Below are 21,048 nucleotides of genomic sequence, written 5' to 3'. Positions count from 1 at the left end.
TATTTATGACGAATAAACCATCATTAGTCAAGTATACAACGTAATTTATCAAATGTATTTGGGTCTTGTTTAGTAAATTACACATAATTTCTATTACATAACACATAATTTCTTTTACATTACACATCGTTTACATTCTGTTACCAAAAAATCGTTTACACTATATTGTCGAAGAGCATATGTAGTCTTGAGCAAGACAAACAACATTTACACTATATTATCGAAGAACATATTTAAATGATTTTGTACCACCAGGAAACAAATGACCAACTTCAGTAGCAAATTCCATAAGTAACAACAAAACTGCAAAAAGAAAACATATCCATTTGTTAACAAAACAAACAATTTACTAGAAACGACATGTATAATGGAATAAATTATGCATACTGTTTGTTAAACTTCATAATGTGTTAGGAGACAAACATAACGTTAGTTCGAATCACAAGGTCACTGTTATGTGAAAAAATATGTATAATGTGCAATAAATTACATATAATTTTTGGAACATTTATTGTACTATAAACGGCAACTGTTTTGTGAAAAAAGTACGCGTAATGTTGAATAAATTATATTTAATTTATGCAGATTTATAAGATGTTTTTGATATTATTTATAAAGTATGTATAATTTGTAACAAAATACATATATTTTACATTCTGTTATAAAAACATCGTACAAAAGACGTCTGCGTTATGTTCAGTAAACATCATGTAATGTCGTGTAAATTATATATCGTTTACATTCTGTTACAACCAAATCGTACTAGATCTACTCTGGATAAAAAATGATATGTAATTTATTGTAAACGATCCGTAATTTATGTTAAATTATATATCGTTTGCATTCAGTTATAACAAATCTTACGAGATCTTCTCTGCATCAAAAATTGTACGGAAACCTTGATGAAGATTTGAAGAAATGATCTAAAAATCTGTAACCTAAAACTACTAAAAAGTAACAAAATACATAGATACAAACACTTCTTAATCGCATTATCTTCAGTAAAGACGGTTTTAACATTAACATAATAAAATCGGTTATGAATCTTAGAGAGAGAAAATCCTGAATAGTGATGAAGATTTGATTAGATGATACAGAGAGAAATTCGATACTGAATTTGTAAGAATCAGTCATGAAGGATTGTCTCATCAAAATATATATCATTCAATAAATTTTTAGAGAGAGAAAGACAAAAATTTCATATTCATCTGAAACAGAATCATTTAAGAAGATGATTGTTAACCTGTTTAACAATATTAAGAAACTGTTTTTGAATATCTCTAATGAATATTAAACACAAATTTCTTTGCTTTAATAGAAGATTTTCAGTAGATTAAGGTGTAGAGAGATAATCAATTATCATAAAATAAAACAAAATCACAAAAACTAATAACTTGATTAATGTTTTACCTGATTAACAATGGTGATTTGATTTCAGCAAATCAAAAGAATATGAATCAAGGTGTCTGATTTAATGGAGGATTTACTTTCGAATCAGATGAAGAGAGAGAGAGAGTGCAGAGACAATAAGGTTTTGGTTAGAAAACTTACTGATTATGAGAAGATCACGGTTTCTTAATATAAAAACGTGATTGGAGAGAGAAACAGGGAGATAAAAATGGAAAATATATTTGGTGATTTTGATCTTATAACTGTTTTTTATATTTAAGAAAGGTTAGTATAGGTATTAATATTTAATAGTTATTCTCGGAATTTGTGTTTTCTCTCTAGATTGAACCAAATGGACCAGATATCTATTTGTAATATTATTTTGGTTTTTATACCCTTTATGGGATTAGAGAGGACTAAAAGTCCTATTAGGGCCTATTTTTTGGGCCATACACCCAAAAATTCTAAATAAAGGGTCAATGTCAAACAAACCCTAGTTTGCACGGGCGGAGTATAACCGTCGGGTTAGGCCCTACTGGTTGTAATTGCTCGATTCTACTCTGTTATCTCCTCCTCTTCTCTTCTCTTCTTTTTCTCTAATAGCACCCGACGAGAACCCTAGAAAGGAGAAAGGGTAGACATTGATAAAGATAACAGAAAAAAGAAAATCATTCTGATTCCTCTTAGAAAACCCTATCTATCTGATACTACTTTTCTCTTGTATTTTGTTACAGGTGTTTTTATATTTTTGTTTTTCTTTATCTTTGGTGTTTCAGGGCGGGGAAAATTAGGGAAGCGCTTCTCAAGAATTGAGTTGTATTTTGACAGGTCTCTCTCTCTCTCTCTTTCTCGGTGAAAATTAGAGTTCAATTTGCTCTTCTTTTTCGGTTTCGATGCATTACATTTCATTCACTTAAACGTTGCTTTGAAGATTAAATTAGGGTTTTTTGTAGATTTCTCTGTAGGTGTTTGTAATCCTCATTACCTCTATTTCAGTGATTTTACAATGTAATTGCATCATATTACATGCTTCCCTTGGCATCCCCATTAATTTTAAGATTTCGGTTGAATCTTGGTTTGGTTATGTGTTCCTTGACATTAGAAAATTTCCCTCCGTTTCTTTACTAATAAAGATTGTTTATATTGAACGTTAAAACGTCATAAGATTGTTTTTAGTGATCTGTGTCTTGAAGCTTTAGACAGTCAAATTCGTTCTTAAGTAGTCATGTTTCTTGAATGCTTGCACTTGCAGTAGAAAAGGCCATCACTATCAAAGGAACAACCTCCTCACATAGAATTCGTTTTGTATTCGTCACATAGTCTCTGCATTTCTAGTTCTTTCTGTCCCCTTTAACGTGTAAATTTTTTGGTTATCTCTGGTACTTCTTGAGTATGTTAATTTTGCCATCTTTGGTTCTCTTCATCCACTTCAGACAACCTATTCTGACCTAAATTCAGTTTTTTTACTTTTATTTCTTGATGTAACATTGAAATTTAGTCTAGGCTTGGTTTGAGGAGATGCATGGCATGACTGAGAAGCAATCTTCTTGTCTCAAGTGGAGCCGGCAAAGCATTTAGACAAACTAACACACCCACGTACAGATGGTGTTAATGATGTACTACGCAATATTGGTGTTCCCATCTCTTATGCTTGTAGCTCTTTATATTGTTCCGCTGTCGGGCTCTTTCTCTTTTACTTGTTTTATGACGTTTCCCTGTACTCTCTATGTGTTCATCATAGTAATTTTTAGTAAATTATTCAATTATTCCAAATCTAACCATGTCTTTGCTCAGGCTTTCTAGTAGGAATCACATACAGAATTGGGAAAGATGTCATCTCAGTATCCAGTACTCAACAACCGACCAATTGATCAGTGGAAGGTTACAGAGTTGAAAGAAGAGCTTAAGCGACGGAAACTAATTACGAAAGGTTTAAAAGATGATCTTATAAGAAGGTTGGATGATGCATTGCGTGTAGAGGGGGATACTGCTGAGGAAGAAACAACAGTTGAGAAGGAGAGTGATACTACTAATGAAGAGTTTGGTCAAGAAATACACATTGAACCTGAGAATGTGAAGACAAAGCTGTCGGAAACTCATTTGGTTGAGGATAGCTTGGATAATGAAAATAAAGCTCAAAAGGTCGATGAAACTGCAACCAATGTCGAAATTGATGGTGAGCGAGATGGGAAGGCTAAGCTGGTAGGGCCTAAACAGGTTGAAGATAGCAAGCATGGTGACAAAGATGAAACTCGTAAGGTGGATGATAGTGCAATCAGTCTGGACAATGATGACAAACTAGAATACCAGGACAAAAAGCCGGTTGCGAATCAAATGGTTGACGATGTTATCAAAGAGAAAACTCATAAGGTGGACGAAACTGCAACTGATGATATCACTGATATTTCTGTCAATTCAGATGAGATAGTGCAAGATGGGAAATTTAGTGCTGGCAATGATTCTGTTCAAATAGGTGAGGAACCGGTAGTTCCTGCAGTTTCCGTGGAAACTAGTGTCACAGTCGCCCAAACCGTGGTAACCCAGATAACATCCAGTGGAGAGAAGTTCAGCCGCAGTGAAAATCAGGCAAAGAATGAAGCCCCGAACCACCCCCACATAGATGACGTGCTTAATGTGTTTGATTCTAACAACCAGGTATCTGAGGTTAGCTCTGTTTTAGGGTTGAAAGTAAATGAGTCTGTTTCTTCTGATTCTTTGTCAATTAATGAAACAAATGAACTAAAGGATTCTCTGAATGTTAATAATTTCCATGAACTAGAAGTTAAGCCCAAAATTGTTGAACCATCATCCAGTGATTTACATCCTGAAGGTGGCGATGTACCTGAACTGGCCGAGCATATGCAAGTTGACAACCAAAGGTCTGTTGAAGAGATAGATGATACTAATGCTACAATTCTTGACATGAGCAAACAAATGGATACTGTAGATGCAGGATCTTCCGAACAATTAAATTTAGATCCTAGTGCCGGGGATAATATAATGGAAGAGGATGTATTGAAGAGTAAGCAGATGGATTGGAATAATAATTCTGATGATGTGAATATTAGGAATGACACACAGTACCATATCTTAAAAGAGGAAAGTGGCATTGATACTTCAGCTCATCTATCTTCTGACAAGGATATTTCTGCTGAAAATGGTAACAACCATGCCGGTCCTGCTGAAAAAAGAAAATTTCAAGGTAATTAATGTGTGTGTGTGTGTATATATATATATATATATTAACATTTTCATCTTCTTTCGTTCGTTTTTTTTATTGAAATTTGAAAACAGTTCTTATGTGAGGGACGTGATCCCGTGACTGGTCTATGCACTCCCATTTGTAATTTTCCTTTTTCCCTGGGATAGGCACACACCTAATATCTTCTACTTTCCACCTTTAGTATTTCTTAGGCAGGTATACATTTCCCTTGGCATCTATTAATAGAGACATAAACTTGTATCTCGGTGTCTGTATGCCGAATGGAAGATCAGACCAGATATTGATTAATTTAACACCTTAATTCTGAATCGACTTTCACTAGTTTTGATGTTAGCATGTGAGGTTATCCCATGTTTGCAACTTACTAAATTGTTACTGGAATGAGTACCTCAATTTTTGTGCAGGTCAAGTAGTAGTGGAGAACAGCGAACCTCCGAAGAGGCAGCGGAAGTTTAACTATGGAACCCCTAAAGTTGTTGAACCGCCAAACTCTACTCTCACACCAACAACGCCTAAAGATACATTTCAGTCTACTATTCCGAAGCGTAATTTCAGTAGATCTGATTCAACAGTTAGTAGTGGTGAAGAGACACCAAAGGAGCGTGTTGGTAAGAATTGGTAGCTAAGTAGTTTTGGTGTTTCAAATTCCCAAATATGCGTGTACTTTTTTAATGTCCAAGTTGGATCTGTTTTCGTATTGGCAGTTCCTCCCTCATCGAGACCTCCAACCAATTCCCTTAGAATTGACCGTTTTCTACGTCCCTTCACTCTCAAAGCTGTAAAGGAACTTCTGGGTAAAACTGGGACAGTCTCCAGTTTCTGGATGGACCAGATCAAGACCCATTGCTATGTTACGGTACGCATCTCTAATTACATAAAAGCATATTATTTTCTCTCTCTCACACACATTAGAAAGGTACAGTAGTGACTTTCGTAAAGACTGCATAGCAAAATATGAATATGAGAAAACCCTCCCCTGATCCTCCCAAACACCAGAAAATTAACTTCTTACAAGAGGAACGCATGCCAGTTTGGCATGACTATATGGAAATTGAAGATTTTTAAGATCTTTGTATATGGAGGTCCACACAAAAATGTTGAATTTGACGTTGTTATATTGCCAATTGAATTTCTCCGCTCTCCGTAATCTAGAATTTTGCTGCTTCTGCTGTAACCAACTTAGGGCGAAGCAATAAGTTCCAAAAAAACTTTTTTGCCTTTGAGCTCCGTTCCATCTACAAGACAAGAAGTTCTCATCAAGGTCACAAAATCGTCCCAAACTGCCATATAGATTAGTCGCACCAAAAAGAATGACCAGTCTTTAAATTTTTTGAACATTGCATCGTTTCTGACTTGCTAAAAATTCTTTATCTTTCTGACTTCCAACTCTCTACTACCAAAGATATCACACAGGAAAGAGTGGGGCTGTATCTTAGACGAACATCTTGAATCCAAATTTCAGGAACATCTCAAATATAACTTGTGTCCGACACATCATATTGTGCAAATAGATGAACAAAATATTATTGATGTTTGAAATAATTTAACTAACATGGTGTCTGAAATAAGTTTGGATCTTGGCACGACTCTTTGTTGCCATTATAAATTTATGGTGTTTGTGAACACCACTCCTATTTTTACTTGTTTGTTGATGCATTCAAGTTTGTACACTTCTGGAGATGCTTTATTGTGGATTGATAAATAGTATTATTGTCAATTCATATATCTTATCACTCACGATGTTGAGTATTTTAACTGAATATTGTTATGTGGTCTGGTACAGTACTCATCAGTAGGAGAAGCCGAAGAGACTCGAAAAGCTGTGTACAACTTGCAATGGCCATCAAATGGAGGACATCTCTTGGTGGCTGAGTTTGTTGACCCCCAAGAAGTGAAAGTCCGTGTTGAACCCCCAGTTCAGCCAGCGGCGCCACCTGCAAACAGAAGCCAAACTACACCTGTCGCCTCAACACCTGTCCTGCCCAAGCCTTTGCCTCGTCAGCACATCCTAAAAGAGCATCTCCCGCTACCGCCATCACCTCCAGTAAATCCACCTCTAGCAAGGGAAAGGGCTCAACTTCCAACTCCACCAGTACTACTATCGAATCCTCCTCCATCAAGGGAAACTGTTCAACTTCCTCCTCCACCACCACTCCCTACCAAAGAAGATATCCCCGTTCTCACCCTTGATGATCTCTTTAAGAAAACCAAGTCTACCCCTAGGATCTACTACTTGCCATTATCAGACGATCAAGTTGCAGCTAAAATTGCAGCAGGGAACAGAAACTCCAAGTAAACCAGGCACCTGATCTAGTCATGTGTATGCTCTTCGAAATCTTCTTCGACGTTGATTAGTTGGTATGTAGGATGTTAAAGTCTGGAACCTCTTTTTATATATTTAGTTATTCTAGTTGCATGTATGTATGCAGGAGTTTAAAGCAGAAATCGTCCCAATGCAGAGACAGGATCAGTATCGTAACTGGTTTTTCCTTGTAACAGGTGGAATAGGTCATGTAAGAATTTTATATACTGTTTGGCAGCAAGCAACTTTTCTTTTAGGGTAGGAAACCTGAATTTGATGGTTCAATTGGTTTTGATTAGCCATTCGAGAAACCAAGGATTTTGGGGTCTTTGAACAAGACTTGTGTATTCTTGAGTAATATACTTTTTTAGATCACAAATTGGAAACTCATGTTTTGTCGACATATTGTATCTGAATTATAAACTGTTAGAACATGTTATTGAGGGTATAGCTGCTGTGAAACAGTGATGCTTGCTTAGAAGGTTTTGATGATCTTCCAAAGCCATCCTTGCTTGGATAAACATTATAAATCGAACTACTGAAATTGTAATGATTTGGTGGTAGGACTCGTGTACACAGACGTCAGCTGATTCGGCTGTGTTCCTACGGGGGAGCTCGAAAGGCCTTTTGTGAGTGGATTTGTGGGTAAGTGGGGTGCCTATAGAACCTCTGTCATTTGAAGTATACACTAGAACCGGGGAAAAGTCCCTAAACTCGAAATCCATCATGGGCGTCTGAGTCTGTTTGAACCAGTACACTTGAAATCCAATGACCTGACTGGCAGGACTAAATAAATGAGCTCGAGTTTTGAAATGGCAATTGGCATCTTGTCTGATCTCTCAGACATGTGAGTGTTTGGCCGAAGGACAAGCTCATGATGCGTTGGTCGCCAACATGAAGGACGAGCTCATAATCCCCAAGAATGCGATTCCTGAAGCTCAACCAGCTCGGCCTCCGTCATGGTCGAAGGAGTCTGGCGATGCTATTAGGAAAGATCGACGAATTCAAGATCCGACGAGCAAGTTCTTGGTTGGTAGTATCCAAACCACCAGAGTTCACAGAACCTCAGGGTCTCCTAAATCCTAATGACTATAGGCTTCACCTTAGGTGAAATTGATATTCAGTCATTTTTCCCATGCAAAACCCTGAAGACAAATTTGATGTTAGATCGATAGAATTAACTGGAGAAGATGACTCCGCTCAAGAAGATAGCAATCAGTGTCAGCCTTGGAGCCTTGGTCGAATGAACAACTTGCAGAGGGGGGCTTTGGAATCTCTTCGAATTGAGAATCAGAAGTCGCTATTCGAGCAGACCTGACTCTCAATACAACATCGAAATAGTCAGACATACTCTCCTGAAGAAGATACCTCTGAGGAACAGGAGTCTGATGGCGGACATGGGAGGTCGTCGTTAGCGTCCTAGGCACCTTGAACCTTGAATTGCGCCAGAGGCATGCGAAGAGGCAATTCAGCTCTTGCAAGAGCTCTACTTTTGGCTCCAAACAGGACGGAGGTTTGCAGAAATTAGATCGACACCTTAACCCTATTGTACCACGAGGCAAGAGAGAAGGTGGATACAAGTCATCTTATCAACCGGACCCTGCTCTGATCTGAGACGAAACAAAGAGATATGATGGAAAAAGTTTCACCACCATCAAGCTCAGATCTGCCTGAAAAAAAAAGCTACAGTGACGCAGAAGGCCTGATAGAACCAAAAGATCGTCTTTTCATACAAAAACTGTTATGTATCATAGGATTTATTAGTGTCAGAACATACTCGCTCGTCAGCCATTACCTTCCAAACAGCTAGGCTATCATCAGGACCGATGTGTGATCACCACATCATCCCAACTTATCTAAGCATACCAAGTTTTGTTTGGTTAAAAACTCACAGTTAAGAACCCAAATGCAATGCAACGATTGTAAATATTTTTGCAATCTTTCGCAAACAAGTTGCACATTTTGCTATCAATTGCAAGCATTTTACTAGTTACAAATTACGAAAATACCTAAGGAACTGAAGAGTAAAAAAATTGAGCAACCTTTTTTAACCAAATTTCTCATAAATAAATGTCAAGGTCCTCAGTAAGTTTGAGATATTTCACTTTAGTATAATAAAAAATCCAGAAGAACAATTGGACTTGAGATCAGAACTTGGAAGCTGTAATAATTGATGGTTTCTGGGGATACTTATCTACAAAGTTCTTTAACCTGTTTATATGGAACCAACATCCTGGTTCAAGATTCATCACAACCCTGATAACAATTACGAATACAGTTCCATCGGAAAACAGGGAAAAAAGCATACTGACGTTCTGATCTTCAGTCAGAATCAGAATCATCATTTTTAGTAGACCTCACTGACCTTCTACTGTTATGATCATCACCATTACCATCTTCATCATCTTCTTCCCCTTTCCTCTCATTAAGTATTCCTGGAATATATAAACACAAGTTACTGTTATTAGAGCATAAGTTTGAACTGCAAATTTCACTGCGACATCTAATGTAACCACAATGTTACGAGATTAAAGCCTCCCAGTCCCAATTGTAAACGAGGTCACAGAACAATTCTGTTTTAGCCCATTTTAGATTTCTTCTCCCGGTAAACATAATTCCTTTAACATCCTCTACAACTATATTCCTACGAGAGATTCTAATCTTGTCGACCTGTGGTCCTAGTAATTTGGAAATAAACAAATTCTCAAGCATAATAAATGAACATGAGTTCGAAAAAACATGTTCACGGGTTAGTTGTTGAACTCCGACTTTGGCTGGGATCGGCCAAGGGCTGAGTCCGAGTCAAGGCCCAGTTACTCGGCCTTGTCAGGGTTATATGCAAATAAAGTTCAAATTTGACCATATAATCACACATTAGTTCTTATATAATTTTCATGCATATGCTTCTAACCAAGTTCGACAAAGTTTTATATAATTATGTACATGTTATTCTCTTATATATGTCACATAATTCTCAAAATACACTGAAAGAAAGGGACGAAGAAAAGAATAAAAAAGAAAGAAAAAATAAAAAAAAATAAGGAAGGAAACAAGGAACAATAAAGGAGTTGATAGAACATCAAACATGAAAGAAGAAAAGAAGGGAAATAGTAGTCTAGAAGTAAAGAACATAACAATGGAAGAGAAAAAAAGGTGGAGAATGAAAGAACATAAGGAAACAATCAACAAACAAAGGAAAGAAAGAAAGAGGAAAAAATTGATCAAAAAATAATGAAAAAGAGGACAAAGAATTTGAGATAGAAAACCAACAAAATTCTTTACCCCGACTCGGCGGCTCGACGATTCAAGATGACTCGAGACTCAGCAGAGTCAGCTGAGTTACTCGGCCAAACCCCAGACAGGACTTGGCCAAGATCAACCCGGGTTACTCCCGAGCTAGAGCTCAGACATCAGTTACTCGGTGAATCAAACAGCTTAGGTTCACGGAAAATGAATCTTGCTGTATAATTGTTGCAAAACAATTGTATGAATTGGTTCTTTGCTACTAAAAACAAAGTGAAGGATGTTACCTTTCTTTATGAGTAGCCTTTCGAGGGTAGTTGTCGCAAAATCATCCTTGGCCCCCAAATCTTGGAAACCGACCACCCTATCTATTGCTATGCCTTTCCTGAAAGAGAACATTGCATTTGTAATCTGGTTCAACAGTTTTCGTGAAAATCCTTTGAAAACCTAAAGATCATAACAAACCGAAGAAGTAAGAACTACGGGCTGCGAATGGTAATAGGTGTAACGCATTTTCTTTGGTACTCAAACTGAATTGCAAATTTGCAATGCAAGGATACACAATTATATACAAGTAAATCCAATCAAAAAACGTAATAGAAGCTATAGGTTGATAAACAAAACTTGCGAAGCTACCAAACAGGGACGAGGTTTATTACCTGAACATGATGACGCAGGGCAATGTTTTCACTCCAAGTTTTGTAACAAAGAAGGGTGAATTCTGCATTTTAGCCAAATTGTAAGCTCTTTTTATTTTCTTTAAGCTATGATTTAACTGAAATCAGCATGCGATGATACACATGTCTATTCAACTAAAATGGGTTTCACCATTAAGTAACTAAGTAGGAAAGTCATTTTGTACAAACCTCTGCGTCCACCTTGATGAACTTCGTATCCATATGACGTGGTGCAAGGGATTTCAAGTGTTTATCCATTATCCTACAAAAATAGACTGAATGAAAAAGACTCTACATGTACATACGTGTATATAATATAAGAATATGGTTAAGAGGAATTACTTGCATCGGTAAAACTCGCGGTGGTAAAAGTGGCAAATAACTTTTTCACTACCAGTGACTTCACCCAAGAAGTCCCCTTCAGTAACCTCCCGATATTCTCCATGGCCCTGCCTTTTCAAGGCTTGTCGTTTCTCAGCTTCTTTCTGTCCGAATGTCATTAAGAAAATTTTAAAGAATAGCAATACCCATCACCTGACTTGAGCGGAACTAATAAGCTTCCATAGAAAATATACTAGGAAGTTCCTTTTATCAGACCTTGAGTGCAGCGATCCTATCTGCATGCAGCTTCTCTAGTTCTGGGTCCTGATATAAATAAAAATCCATAACAATAAGTAAATGGATAATAAGCTGGACAGAAGAGCGTGAGAAATAGTATGTTATCAAACTTACATCCATCAACTCATCAAGATCAACTTCTTCGTTGGTGGTACTAGAAGTAGGTGCTTTTCCATGAGATAGCATTTCCTGCAGTATTAGTAATGGGTCAAGCGACATATGCAACAGAGCGTCATTCTTTAGGAAACACAAATCCCACAGAAACATTAAACGTTACACTTACAAAATGTTAATTATTCATCACCCACAATCAAAAAACAAGGTTAGATTACAGAGATATCTATATTCCTAGATGGTAATACTTAGCCTTTAATGGACTACTTTGTATCACACTAAGAGTAAAATTCGAATGATTTAGTTCTTTCTACGTATCATTTAATTGGAAGGGGAAGGCACACCAAAATCCAAATGAGGCACTTAGACAGTTAAATCGCAGTTAAACGTTTGATATGTTAAATGCATTATACCTCAAACGGTCAAACCAGATACAACTATGGGTAAGACTTAAGAGTACTCAATAGTTATACCCCTTTAACCAAATTTACTCGAGTCTAATTGAAACACCTGCTGTTAGATTTAGGAGAAGTAAAATTAGATCTTTGGTACAGATCGAAACTCATTTCTATAAGTATATCAACGAGGTTCAAATCAAATGACTTGGAGAAGAAAAATCAGAAAATAATCCACAGGAAACACAAATTATATTTTACAAGTAGAAAGAGTTGCAACCAGTTATGGCAGGTAAGGTGATCTACTTGGAATAAACACTCAAATAGTCAAAGGTCTTTCAGTGATTCAAAGTAACTAGGTTACCCAATTCAATTACCAAAATTATTATCCTAACTTCATTAATAATTGAAAATTTAGGGTTTTGCATATGAATGTTTAGAAGGACATGACACCGTCAAGTTAAGGAAAATGAGGAAAAGACATATCAAATTTCAAACTAGGTTTTGCTTTTCCGCCAAAAGAAACTGGAAATCATGATCAGTAATAGAAATAAGATGTGCAAATATTACCTTTTGATAATCACGAGCAGCTGCTGCCATTACATTTCCGAAATTCAAATTAGACATTTTCGATCGAAATGCGTCCGGATCCATCTTTTTTGTCTAGATTTCACTCTCTCTCTCTCTCTCTCTCTCTCTCTATAGATATATATCAGCTTTTAAATTCAGATCTTGAGCTTCGTCGAGGGAATGAAGAAAACGGAGGTCCCTTCTGTTTTATTTATCGTTTATGTTTGAGATGTCAGATATGGAACTTCTTTTTTTTTTTTTTTTTGTTGAACTATGGAACTTCTTTTCTATGTTTGAGATGTCAGATATGGAACTTCTTTTCTAGGTTCCTTAACTTTACAGAAGCATCCGCCCGGGTCTATTAGAGCATATCTATGGGTGCCCCTCCAAATGAGCATCTCCAATGCAAAACTCAATCTTAAAAATTTTGAGTGTCACGCAGGATTTTCTGAGTTTTTCTTAAAAAATAATCCATATGCAAAACTCAACTAAGAACTCGAAGATGATGCGTCGAGCGTGGAATAGAGATATCTCAAGAGAACACTCCAGAAATAGAGTGTTCCCTTGAGATATCTCTAATTGTCCAACTCATCAATATTTAAATTTCAACCAATAGAAATTAAGTCTTCGTATATTTCCAAAATAACTAATTATTTTTTTACAAAAATAACCATGCCACATAAGCAAAATAAAATAGTTTAGAGTTTTGCATTGGAGACATACAAGAATTGATAATCTCCATTTTCGCAACCTAGGAGTAAGAATCTCAATTGGAACTCGACAAATAGAACGAATGGAGATTTTTTTGAGTTTTGCATTTGAGATGTTCTTAGAGTCTCCTCTCAAGGATCTTTAAAATAAATCTTGACATATCATTTTAGAAATTCATGTTTAGAGCATTGGAGATGCAACACTCAAACTTTAAATCTTAGAGTGCCACATAGAATTTTTTAGAGTTTCTCTTTAAATCCATCTCCAATGCAAAACTCAACATGAATCTCTAAGATGATGTGTTAAGATTTATTTTAGAGATCCTTAAGAGGACACTCTAAATTTAAAGTGTCATCTTCAGGATCTCTAAGTGTCACATAAGTAAATCAATTAATTTTACCTAAATATAGGTTTCTATTGTTTCTCTTGAATGTTGCATTGGAGAAGGCTTTCCAATAGAGTATCTTTAAATGGACAAATAGGAAAGAGACCATTTAGAGATCCACTTTTCACAATTGACACAGAGGATTTTTATAGATTTTCTTGAGTCTTGCATTGGAGATGCTCTTAGTTTTGAATTGGAGGTGGATTTTAACGAAAAACTCTAAAATATCCTATGCGACATCTAAGATTTAGAGTTTGAATGTTGCATTGGAGATGCTCTAATATTGTACAAATTTATTACTGCAAATATATTATATTAAATAGTACATAATAATTATACTAAAAGATACACAATAATTATATTAAAAATCACAAATATATTGTGTTAACAATACCATTAAAAAAACACATTGCATGGAAAAAAGATTAGATTAAAAAAAAGTTATTTAGACATTGATCCCCAACTATTTACCGATATTAGGACTACACCCCTTAAAATGATAATATGTATGGAGTTGACCCCCATTCTCGATTTTTACGTTAAATAGCAGTTAAGTGGTTCATGTGCCAACCACATGCTTGACTAATGACAAAAACACCCTTCCCAGGATATTTAAGTTTACTTAGACATTGACCCCTAATTATTTAGCAATTTTAGGACTACGTACCAAGTGAAAATATGTCTACAGTTGACTCTCATTCTCGATTTTCCGTCACACATCAATAAAGTAGGTCGCGTACCAACCACATGCATGAGTTTTTTTTTATATTATAAGTAACAAATCTAAAACTAAGCAAGGATTAGACTTTATATCTAACGATTATATATCTGAGACCTTCTCCAATCTATTTAATCAACCAAACTTATTGGATGGTCAAATAGTATTGGGGTAAACCTTTTTTTATATATTTCCAATCGGTTGCCTATCTAATATATCTAGCCAGGCGGGTTGAACCCGTCTCGGACTTCGAGTAGCCTATTTTCCTTGATGTTTCTTGCTTATTTGGATCGGGTTCTCACTTTCTGTGCAATTTGAGATCTTAGATTCTTATGTTGTTAGATTAGGATGTATTTTCTATCATATCTGAAAACCTATGAAAACAAGAGGAGTACGAAACTGCACGCTAACTACTTAATTGATATTTGACGAAAAAATCGAGAATGATAGTCAATCCTAAATATATTTTTGTTTTAGGGGTATAGTTAATTTTAATAAATAGTTGGGGATTAATGTCTAAATAACTTAATATTTATGAAGGGTGTTTTTGTCATAAATCACGCTTGTGGTTGGCACGAGAACCATTTAACTGATATTTAATGCAAAACATTGAAATTAGGGGTTAACGGCTTACATATTTTCATTTGGGGGTGTAGTCCTAATATCACTAAATAATTGAGTGTCAATATCCAAATAACATAAAATAAAACATTGCATGAAAAAAAAAATCTATATTACAAAACATCTTGGTTGTGACCAGGACAAGCTGACTAGGACTAGAAAAATAGAAAATCTGCCAACTAGATTTGAACACATACCATGTATTTAACCCTCAAACTTTACTTTGTATTTAACCCTCCATAATATTAGATGTAATGACATTTTATAACCCTCCCAACTAATCACATTCCTTAACTCATTCCATATAATGGAATTCCAACCAACAATTCTTCCTCCATAAACTCCCATAAGTACTCTCACGTTTTTTTAAACCTCCTCTACTCCAACAACAAATAAGTTACAAAGTGGTATGAAGAATATTTTTTTTTTTGTTGAAGCATATCACAAAATGGGAAATTTCACTTTGTGCACAAACAAAATTAATGTTTGAAGTTACTTTCTAAAAAGAAGTTTTCGTTCGTTCAAAACTAATTAAGTTTTATTTCTCAATTAAAATTCATGAAAAAAGACCATCAAAAAATAGAAAAATTGCCAACTAGATCGATAACTCCATGATTATTCATCATTTTCTTTTGGGATATTTAGTGTTTGGGTCAAGGATAAGTACCGGCTTTAGTGTTTAGGTCACAAGTTTGTGCGTTATAGGGTCTGGGTCACGGACTAACAGTTGACCTCGTTGACTGTTGACGAAAGTTAACTACCGTCTAATTTCATTGTAAATTACCCAAATCTCCTCTTCTTCTTCCTCTCTCTTCTCTCTCATGTTCTCTCTCTAATTAATCTCTCTCTCACATCTCTTTCATCTCTCTCTCAAAGAATGTGTATTTGCACCATATTTTCCACCAGATCAACCTAAAAAATTTGAATGTGTATGCACTTCTTCGAAAGACCGAGATTTCGGTGGTGGTTTCGACCCATATCCACCATAACCTGGTTCATCCCCAAATTCTCCATAGCCAGCTTCATAAGATCTGGAGTTGTATTACTAGCTACTTTTGCATACCTATACTCGTTTGATCTTTCACCGCTCCAATTGCCTTCTTAGTACCAGTCGACATTTCCACCACCACCAAAACCACAATCACTAGCACCACTACCACCAAATATCAATCAATCTCCACATAAACAAGATCCTTTTGACTGATTCACTGACCTTCTCAAAAATAAAAATTTCTTAAATCTCAGATTTATATAGACCAATTATACCTAAATAAATCAAATTTAAATAACCTCTTCACCTTTTCTATCAAATCCTCAACTAAACTTTTAGATATAACTAACATTAAATCAAACAATCAAGACCCACCACAACCATTAGGATTAGGGCTTCAAACTCATCAACTACAACAGCTAATGATTCAGGAACCACCACAACCATTACTACAATTACAAGAAGATAATCAAGAACAACATAACCCACAACAACATATGATTGAGGCACAACATAACCAACCCATTCGAGGAGAATCAAAGGTTTACCCTTGACAAATTCTAGGGTTGGAGATTCTAAGTGAAGGGAATTAACTTCTGAGATGATGAAATCAGCAGCTTGGGGGTAGTAATTGAAAAATCAATCCCTAATTTTTTTGTAGTTTGAATGGAGTAGAAATAGAAAGGGAGAGAGATAGGGTACCTGGTAGTTCAAATGGATCGCCATTAGAGAGAGAGGGAACCCTAGTTCGAAATTTCTGAAATTACGCAACCTGATTCTCATTGAGTTGCCTTCATCGTCCCATTTCCCTTCCCTGGTTGATTTGGGAATTTCAGACTAAGGAGCTGCTGGGTTGATCGAGTGGAGAAGATGGGTTAATGTTATAGGCGCTTATGCGTTTTTGCTCGAAGGCGCCCCAACTATCTGGTCCAAGAAAAGTGGGGTTGTTTAACCAATTGTATTTCGTAAATACAATTTAAACTTTAGGGTAAAATTGTAATTTGGCATTGAAATTATACGATAGTTAACTTTCGTCAACAGTCAACAGAGTCAACTGTTAGTCCGTGACCCAGACCATATAACGGACAAACTTGTGACCTAAACACTAAAGCCGGTACTTATCCTTGACCCAAACGCTAAATATCCCTTTTCTTTTAATTAGTAGGATCCCTGATATCAAATACTCCCTATATTACAATACAACTTGGTTGTGACTAGGACTAAGACAAAAGATAGAAAAATTGTCAATTAGATCGACAACTCCATGATTATTCATCATTTTCTTTTAATTAGTATGAGCCCTGATATCAAATACTCCATGATTGTTCATCATCCTTTTGAGTTAATCTCCCTCATTCATTGTGTCATTCAAATTTCATCCCCCAGAAACCTCTCTTTCTACCACCAAAATCTTTCACTCTCCTTAAAATTTAATGTTCATTAATAGATTCGTTTTGGACTTTAGGCTACTCTAATTCCTCCATAAAAACCTGATTCAATCTCAACTAAAGCACACCAACTTAGTTCGTTCGGTTGTTAGTTAACGCAAGTATTTCCTCCTCCATTATTCAACATTTTTTATAAGTCGGTATATATATATAGAGTGGATTCGTAGCACTCTAGGAGCAAACCGTCGGTTTAACAACTCAATTTAGCCTAATATTGAAATTAAGATTGAGGGAAACTCTCTAAATCGCTGTAATATTTACAGGGATGGGAACACAATGTTATTATGGTACCATTACATTTCTTCCTTAATTGTTTATTGTATGTTGTTTATGAATCTTATACAAATGTTATATTAGATGAATCGTACACAAATTATGATGTGAATGTCGATCTAGGCCAACATATATTTGGTCACATATAAGATATACCTAAATTCCAATAGTCAAGAATGAACAACTATTGCTTATTGCTTCTAACTTAAATTCGAGTTATGCACTAATAATATTAACACAAATTTCAATCGCGATTGCGGTCTGTCCTAATTCTAGCTATACTTTCTCTTTTTCTTGTTCTTCTTTCACACTTCAGTAATATGAGTAAAAAGTTTAATCCTGACTACAACCTGTTATAGTTCTGGTAATACATTTTCTTTTCTTCTGCTTCTTTCACTCAAATAGGTAATAATGTTCATGTTGAAAGAGAAAAGGAAATATCATACTTGTGTTTTTGAGGGAATCTCCGTAAATAAGATGAAATGTTGCTTTAACATTATACATTATCTATGATAAAATAGATAAATAACAAGAACTTGCAGAATTTAGCTCATATATGTTTTCTTCTTTGTAATAAAATTATCTAGAGTTATTTCCTTTTTGACCCCTTATTTTGTGACCAGCTTCTTTTTTGGCCCCCTACTTTTCATAAATTCAAATTTTGCCCCCTATTTTAAGGTATATGCCATAACTACCCTTCTTATAATATTTTTTCAAAATAGAATTTTTCAGCCGTCAAACTTCAAAAGAGAAAAGAGAGGTGACGCGGAGAGAAAGATGTGTGGTGGAGAGAGATGTGTGGTGGAGAGAGAGGTGAGGTGGAAAGAGATATTTTGTAATTAAATTTATTTAGAACAAATATTATAGGAAGGGTAGTTATGACATTTACCTTAATATAGGGGGCCAAATTTGAACTTATGAAAAATAGGGGGCTAAAAAGGAAGTTGGTCACAGAATAGGGGCTAAAAAGGAAATAACTCAATTATTTACTATAAATTTCAATTTAAGATAATTTTTTATTTTTATTTTTAATAAAATTATTTGGGTTCAATTTTTCCTAAGCATATATTGTCTGTCTTACTCTTTAGAAACATGCCCGGAACAAAAAATTAAATGCTTTACTCCATATCACACATTTTTTCTTCAATTTGTCGTCTTTAAAAATATCTCCACACATTTGCTCTCAATCCTCAAACTATACATCTTCATATTAAACGATAATTAGTTTATACATCTCTATATTATATGATTCTCATATGTTCATTCACTTTAAACAAATTTTTTTTTTTGAACTTAAGCTAGGATAGATAGTAAATAATGCTTAACAAATAAATAAATATATATATATATATATATATATGATCTTACTATATATTATTAGGACTTTCACCGTGCCCGAGGCACGAGCTATGCCTAGTCTATTTCAAAATATCAGTTTGTATTTTAACTAAAAAGTAATTAAAAAAATGAAAATAGTATAAAGATATACTTATAGGAGGCGTTTCTTCGACTTCGCAATAGTGACAGAGAAAGTTGCACATATATTTAACTAAACATCCCGCCGAGTTAAAGTAAGAAGTGTGATCTACGCCCTCTTCAATTGTTCCAACACACTTTCCGTACAATCTTACGTTTTCTACCATTAATTTTTCTCCCCATTGTTAGTAACGAGTTAAAATAGGATGTAGCAGAATAAATCTTTGATCTAACATTAATTTCAATTTTGTTTGGTAGAAATTTTCTTTCCTCAAATAATAAAAACAAACTAATAAATTTAAAATATAATATTCAATAAAAAAATTTGAAATATGATATTAAAATAAAAAATTTAAAATATGATATTAAAATAAAAAATTTAAAATATAATATTAAAAACAAATTTAAAATATGATATTAAAAACAAATTTAAAATATGATATTAAAAACAAATTTAAAAAGTTTAAAATATGATATTAAAAACAAAATATGAAGTTTTAAAAACAATTTATTTAAAAACAAAATATTTAAAAACAAACTATAATATTAAAAACAAAATATGATATTTTTGGGTATCATATTTAAAAACAAAATATGATTTTAAAAAATATTTAAAATATGTTAATAAAAACAAATTTAAAATATGATATTAAATTAAAAACAAATTATTTAAAAATAAAATACTTAAAAACAAAATATGATATTAAAAACAAAATATGATACTAACAACAAAATATGATATTTTGGGGTATCATATTTAAATACAAAATATGATATTAAAAACAAAATATGATATTAAAAAGTATTTTGTTAATACCATATTAAAAAATATTTTGTTAATACCATATTTTGTTTTTAATACCGTATTTTTTTGCTTTTAATATCATATTGTGTTTTTAATACCATATTTTGTTTTTTTAAAAATATGGTATTTAGTTTTTAATACCATATTTTTTAATTATCATATTAAGAAAACAAAATACTATATTTTGTTTTTAATAACATATTTTGTTTTTTAATATGGGATTAAAATTATGATGTTAAAAGTATTAAAAACTAAGGTATTAAAAAACATTTTTAATACCATATTTTAATTATCTCCATATGGAGATAAAACAAAATATTTTGTTTTTAGTACCATATGGTACCATATTTTGTTTATTATCTCTCCATAAGTTCTTATGGAGATAATAAACAAAATACGGTATTAAAAACAAAATATGACATTAGGTGTTTTTGATTGGTAGAATTACTGAAACCCCTAACTCTGATAATGGCTTTACTGAAACCCCCACTTTAATTAGTAATTACTGAAACCCCCCAACTCCGTTTGATTTAATTTTGATATTTTCAATATTACTTTCTTGTCCTCTTACGTTTTACCCCCACTTCTGATAATGCTTATATTGAAACCCCCCACTTTAATTAGTAATTACTGAAACCCCCCACTTTAATTAGTAATTACTGAAACTCCCAACTATTTGAAATGAATGGAGAAGATCACAATGGAGGGCCAAGATGACACAAAATTATGGTCGTTTTTTTTTAACCGTTTTACACTTTTTTGAGCCTTCTTTTTTCTATTTAATCCATGAAACCACCCTACAAGCTTCACTCCTACCATCAACAACTTTCACTCAAATAACTAACATCACCAAGCTCTACATAAGTTCTAATCATTAAACTAACATCCATTATTTTAAAAACTAACATCCATTTCAAAAACACTAACATCCATCGGACAAAAACTAACACCCATTCAATAAGAAAAAACCATCAATACCACTATAGACTACCATCAATTCCACAAAAATTAAAAGTTAAATGTAAAGTTATTAGACCCTGCACCACCTTTTATGTTCTGGTTAATAGACACTTGAGCGCCATGCCTGAA

General features: G+C 34.2%; 2 protein-coding genes across 3 annotated transcripts; one reads left to right on the top strand and one right to left on the bottom strand.

Moving 5' to 3' along the window:
• Window positions 1-1,868: 1,868 nt before the first annotated feature.
• On the top strand, window positions 1,869-7,293 carry LOC147530772 (uncharacterized). The gene is made up of 6 exons (XM_086651037.1): window positions 1,869-2,217; window positions 3,184-4,591; window positions 5,017-5,220; window positions 5,317-5,468; window positions 6,396-6,932; window positions 7,042-7,293. The coding sequence occupies exons 2-5, from the start codon at window positions 3,220-3,222 to the stop codon at window positions 6,906-6,908; spliced, it is 2,241 nt and encodes a 746-aa protein (XP_086507163.1). The 5' UTR covers window positions 1,869-2,217; window positions 3,184-3,219; the 3' UTR covers window positions 6,909-6,932; window positions 7,042-7,293.
• A 1,762-nt stretch (window positions 7,294-9,055) lies between these two features.
• On the bottom strand, window positions 9,056-12,933 carry LOC147530771 (thioredoxin domain-containing protein PLP3B-like). Of its 2 annotated transcripts, none has more exons than XM_086651039.1 (9): window positions 12,812-12,933; window positions 12,532-12,733; window positions 11,567-11,641; window positions 11,432-11,479; window positions 11,177-11,319; window positions 11,024-11,096; window positions 10,817-10,878; window positions 10,445-10,542; window positions 9,056-9,349 (listed from the first exon to the last, which is right to left on the bottom strand). In XM_086651039.1, exons 2-9 carry the CDS (start codon window positions 12,613-12,615, stop codon window positions 9,237-9,239), a joined length of 696 nt encoding a protein of 231 aa, XP_086507165.1. In that variant the 5' UTR covers window positions 12,616-12,733; window positions 12,812-12,933; the 3' UTR covers window positions 9,056-9,236. The 2 variants fall into 2 exon arrangements, with proteins under 2 accessions (XP_086507165.1, XP_086507166.1); XM_086651040.1 differs by having other exon boundaries at window positions 12,532-12,778; window positions 12,846-12,933.
• Window positions 12,934-21,048: the final 8,115 nt, after the last annotated feature.

Source organism: Eschscholzia californica, unplaced genomic scaffold (genome assembly GCF_041429995.1).
Source record: "Eschscholzia californica isolate CP2 unplaced genomic scaffold, dmEscCali1.0.p SCAF_6, whole genome shotgun sequence".
Lineage (NCBI taxonomy): Eukaryota > Viridiplantae > Streptophyta > Magnoliopsida > Ranunculales > Papaveraceae > Eschscholzia > Eschscholzia californica.
Note: the sequence above shows the minus strand (reverse complement) of the source record. Positions and strands in the feature narration are given on the sequence as shown.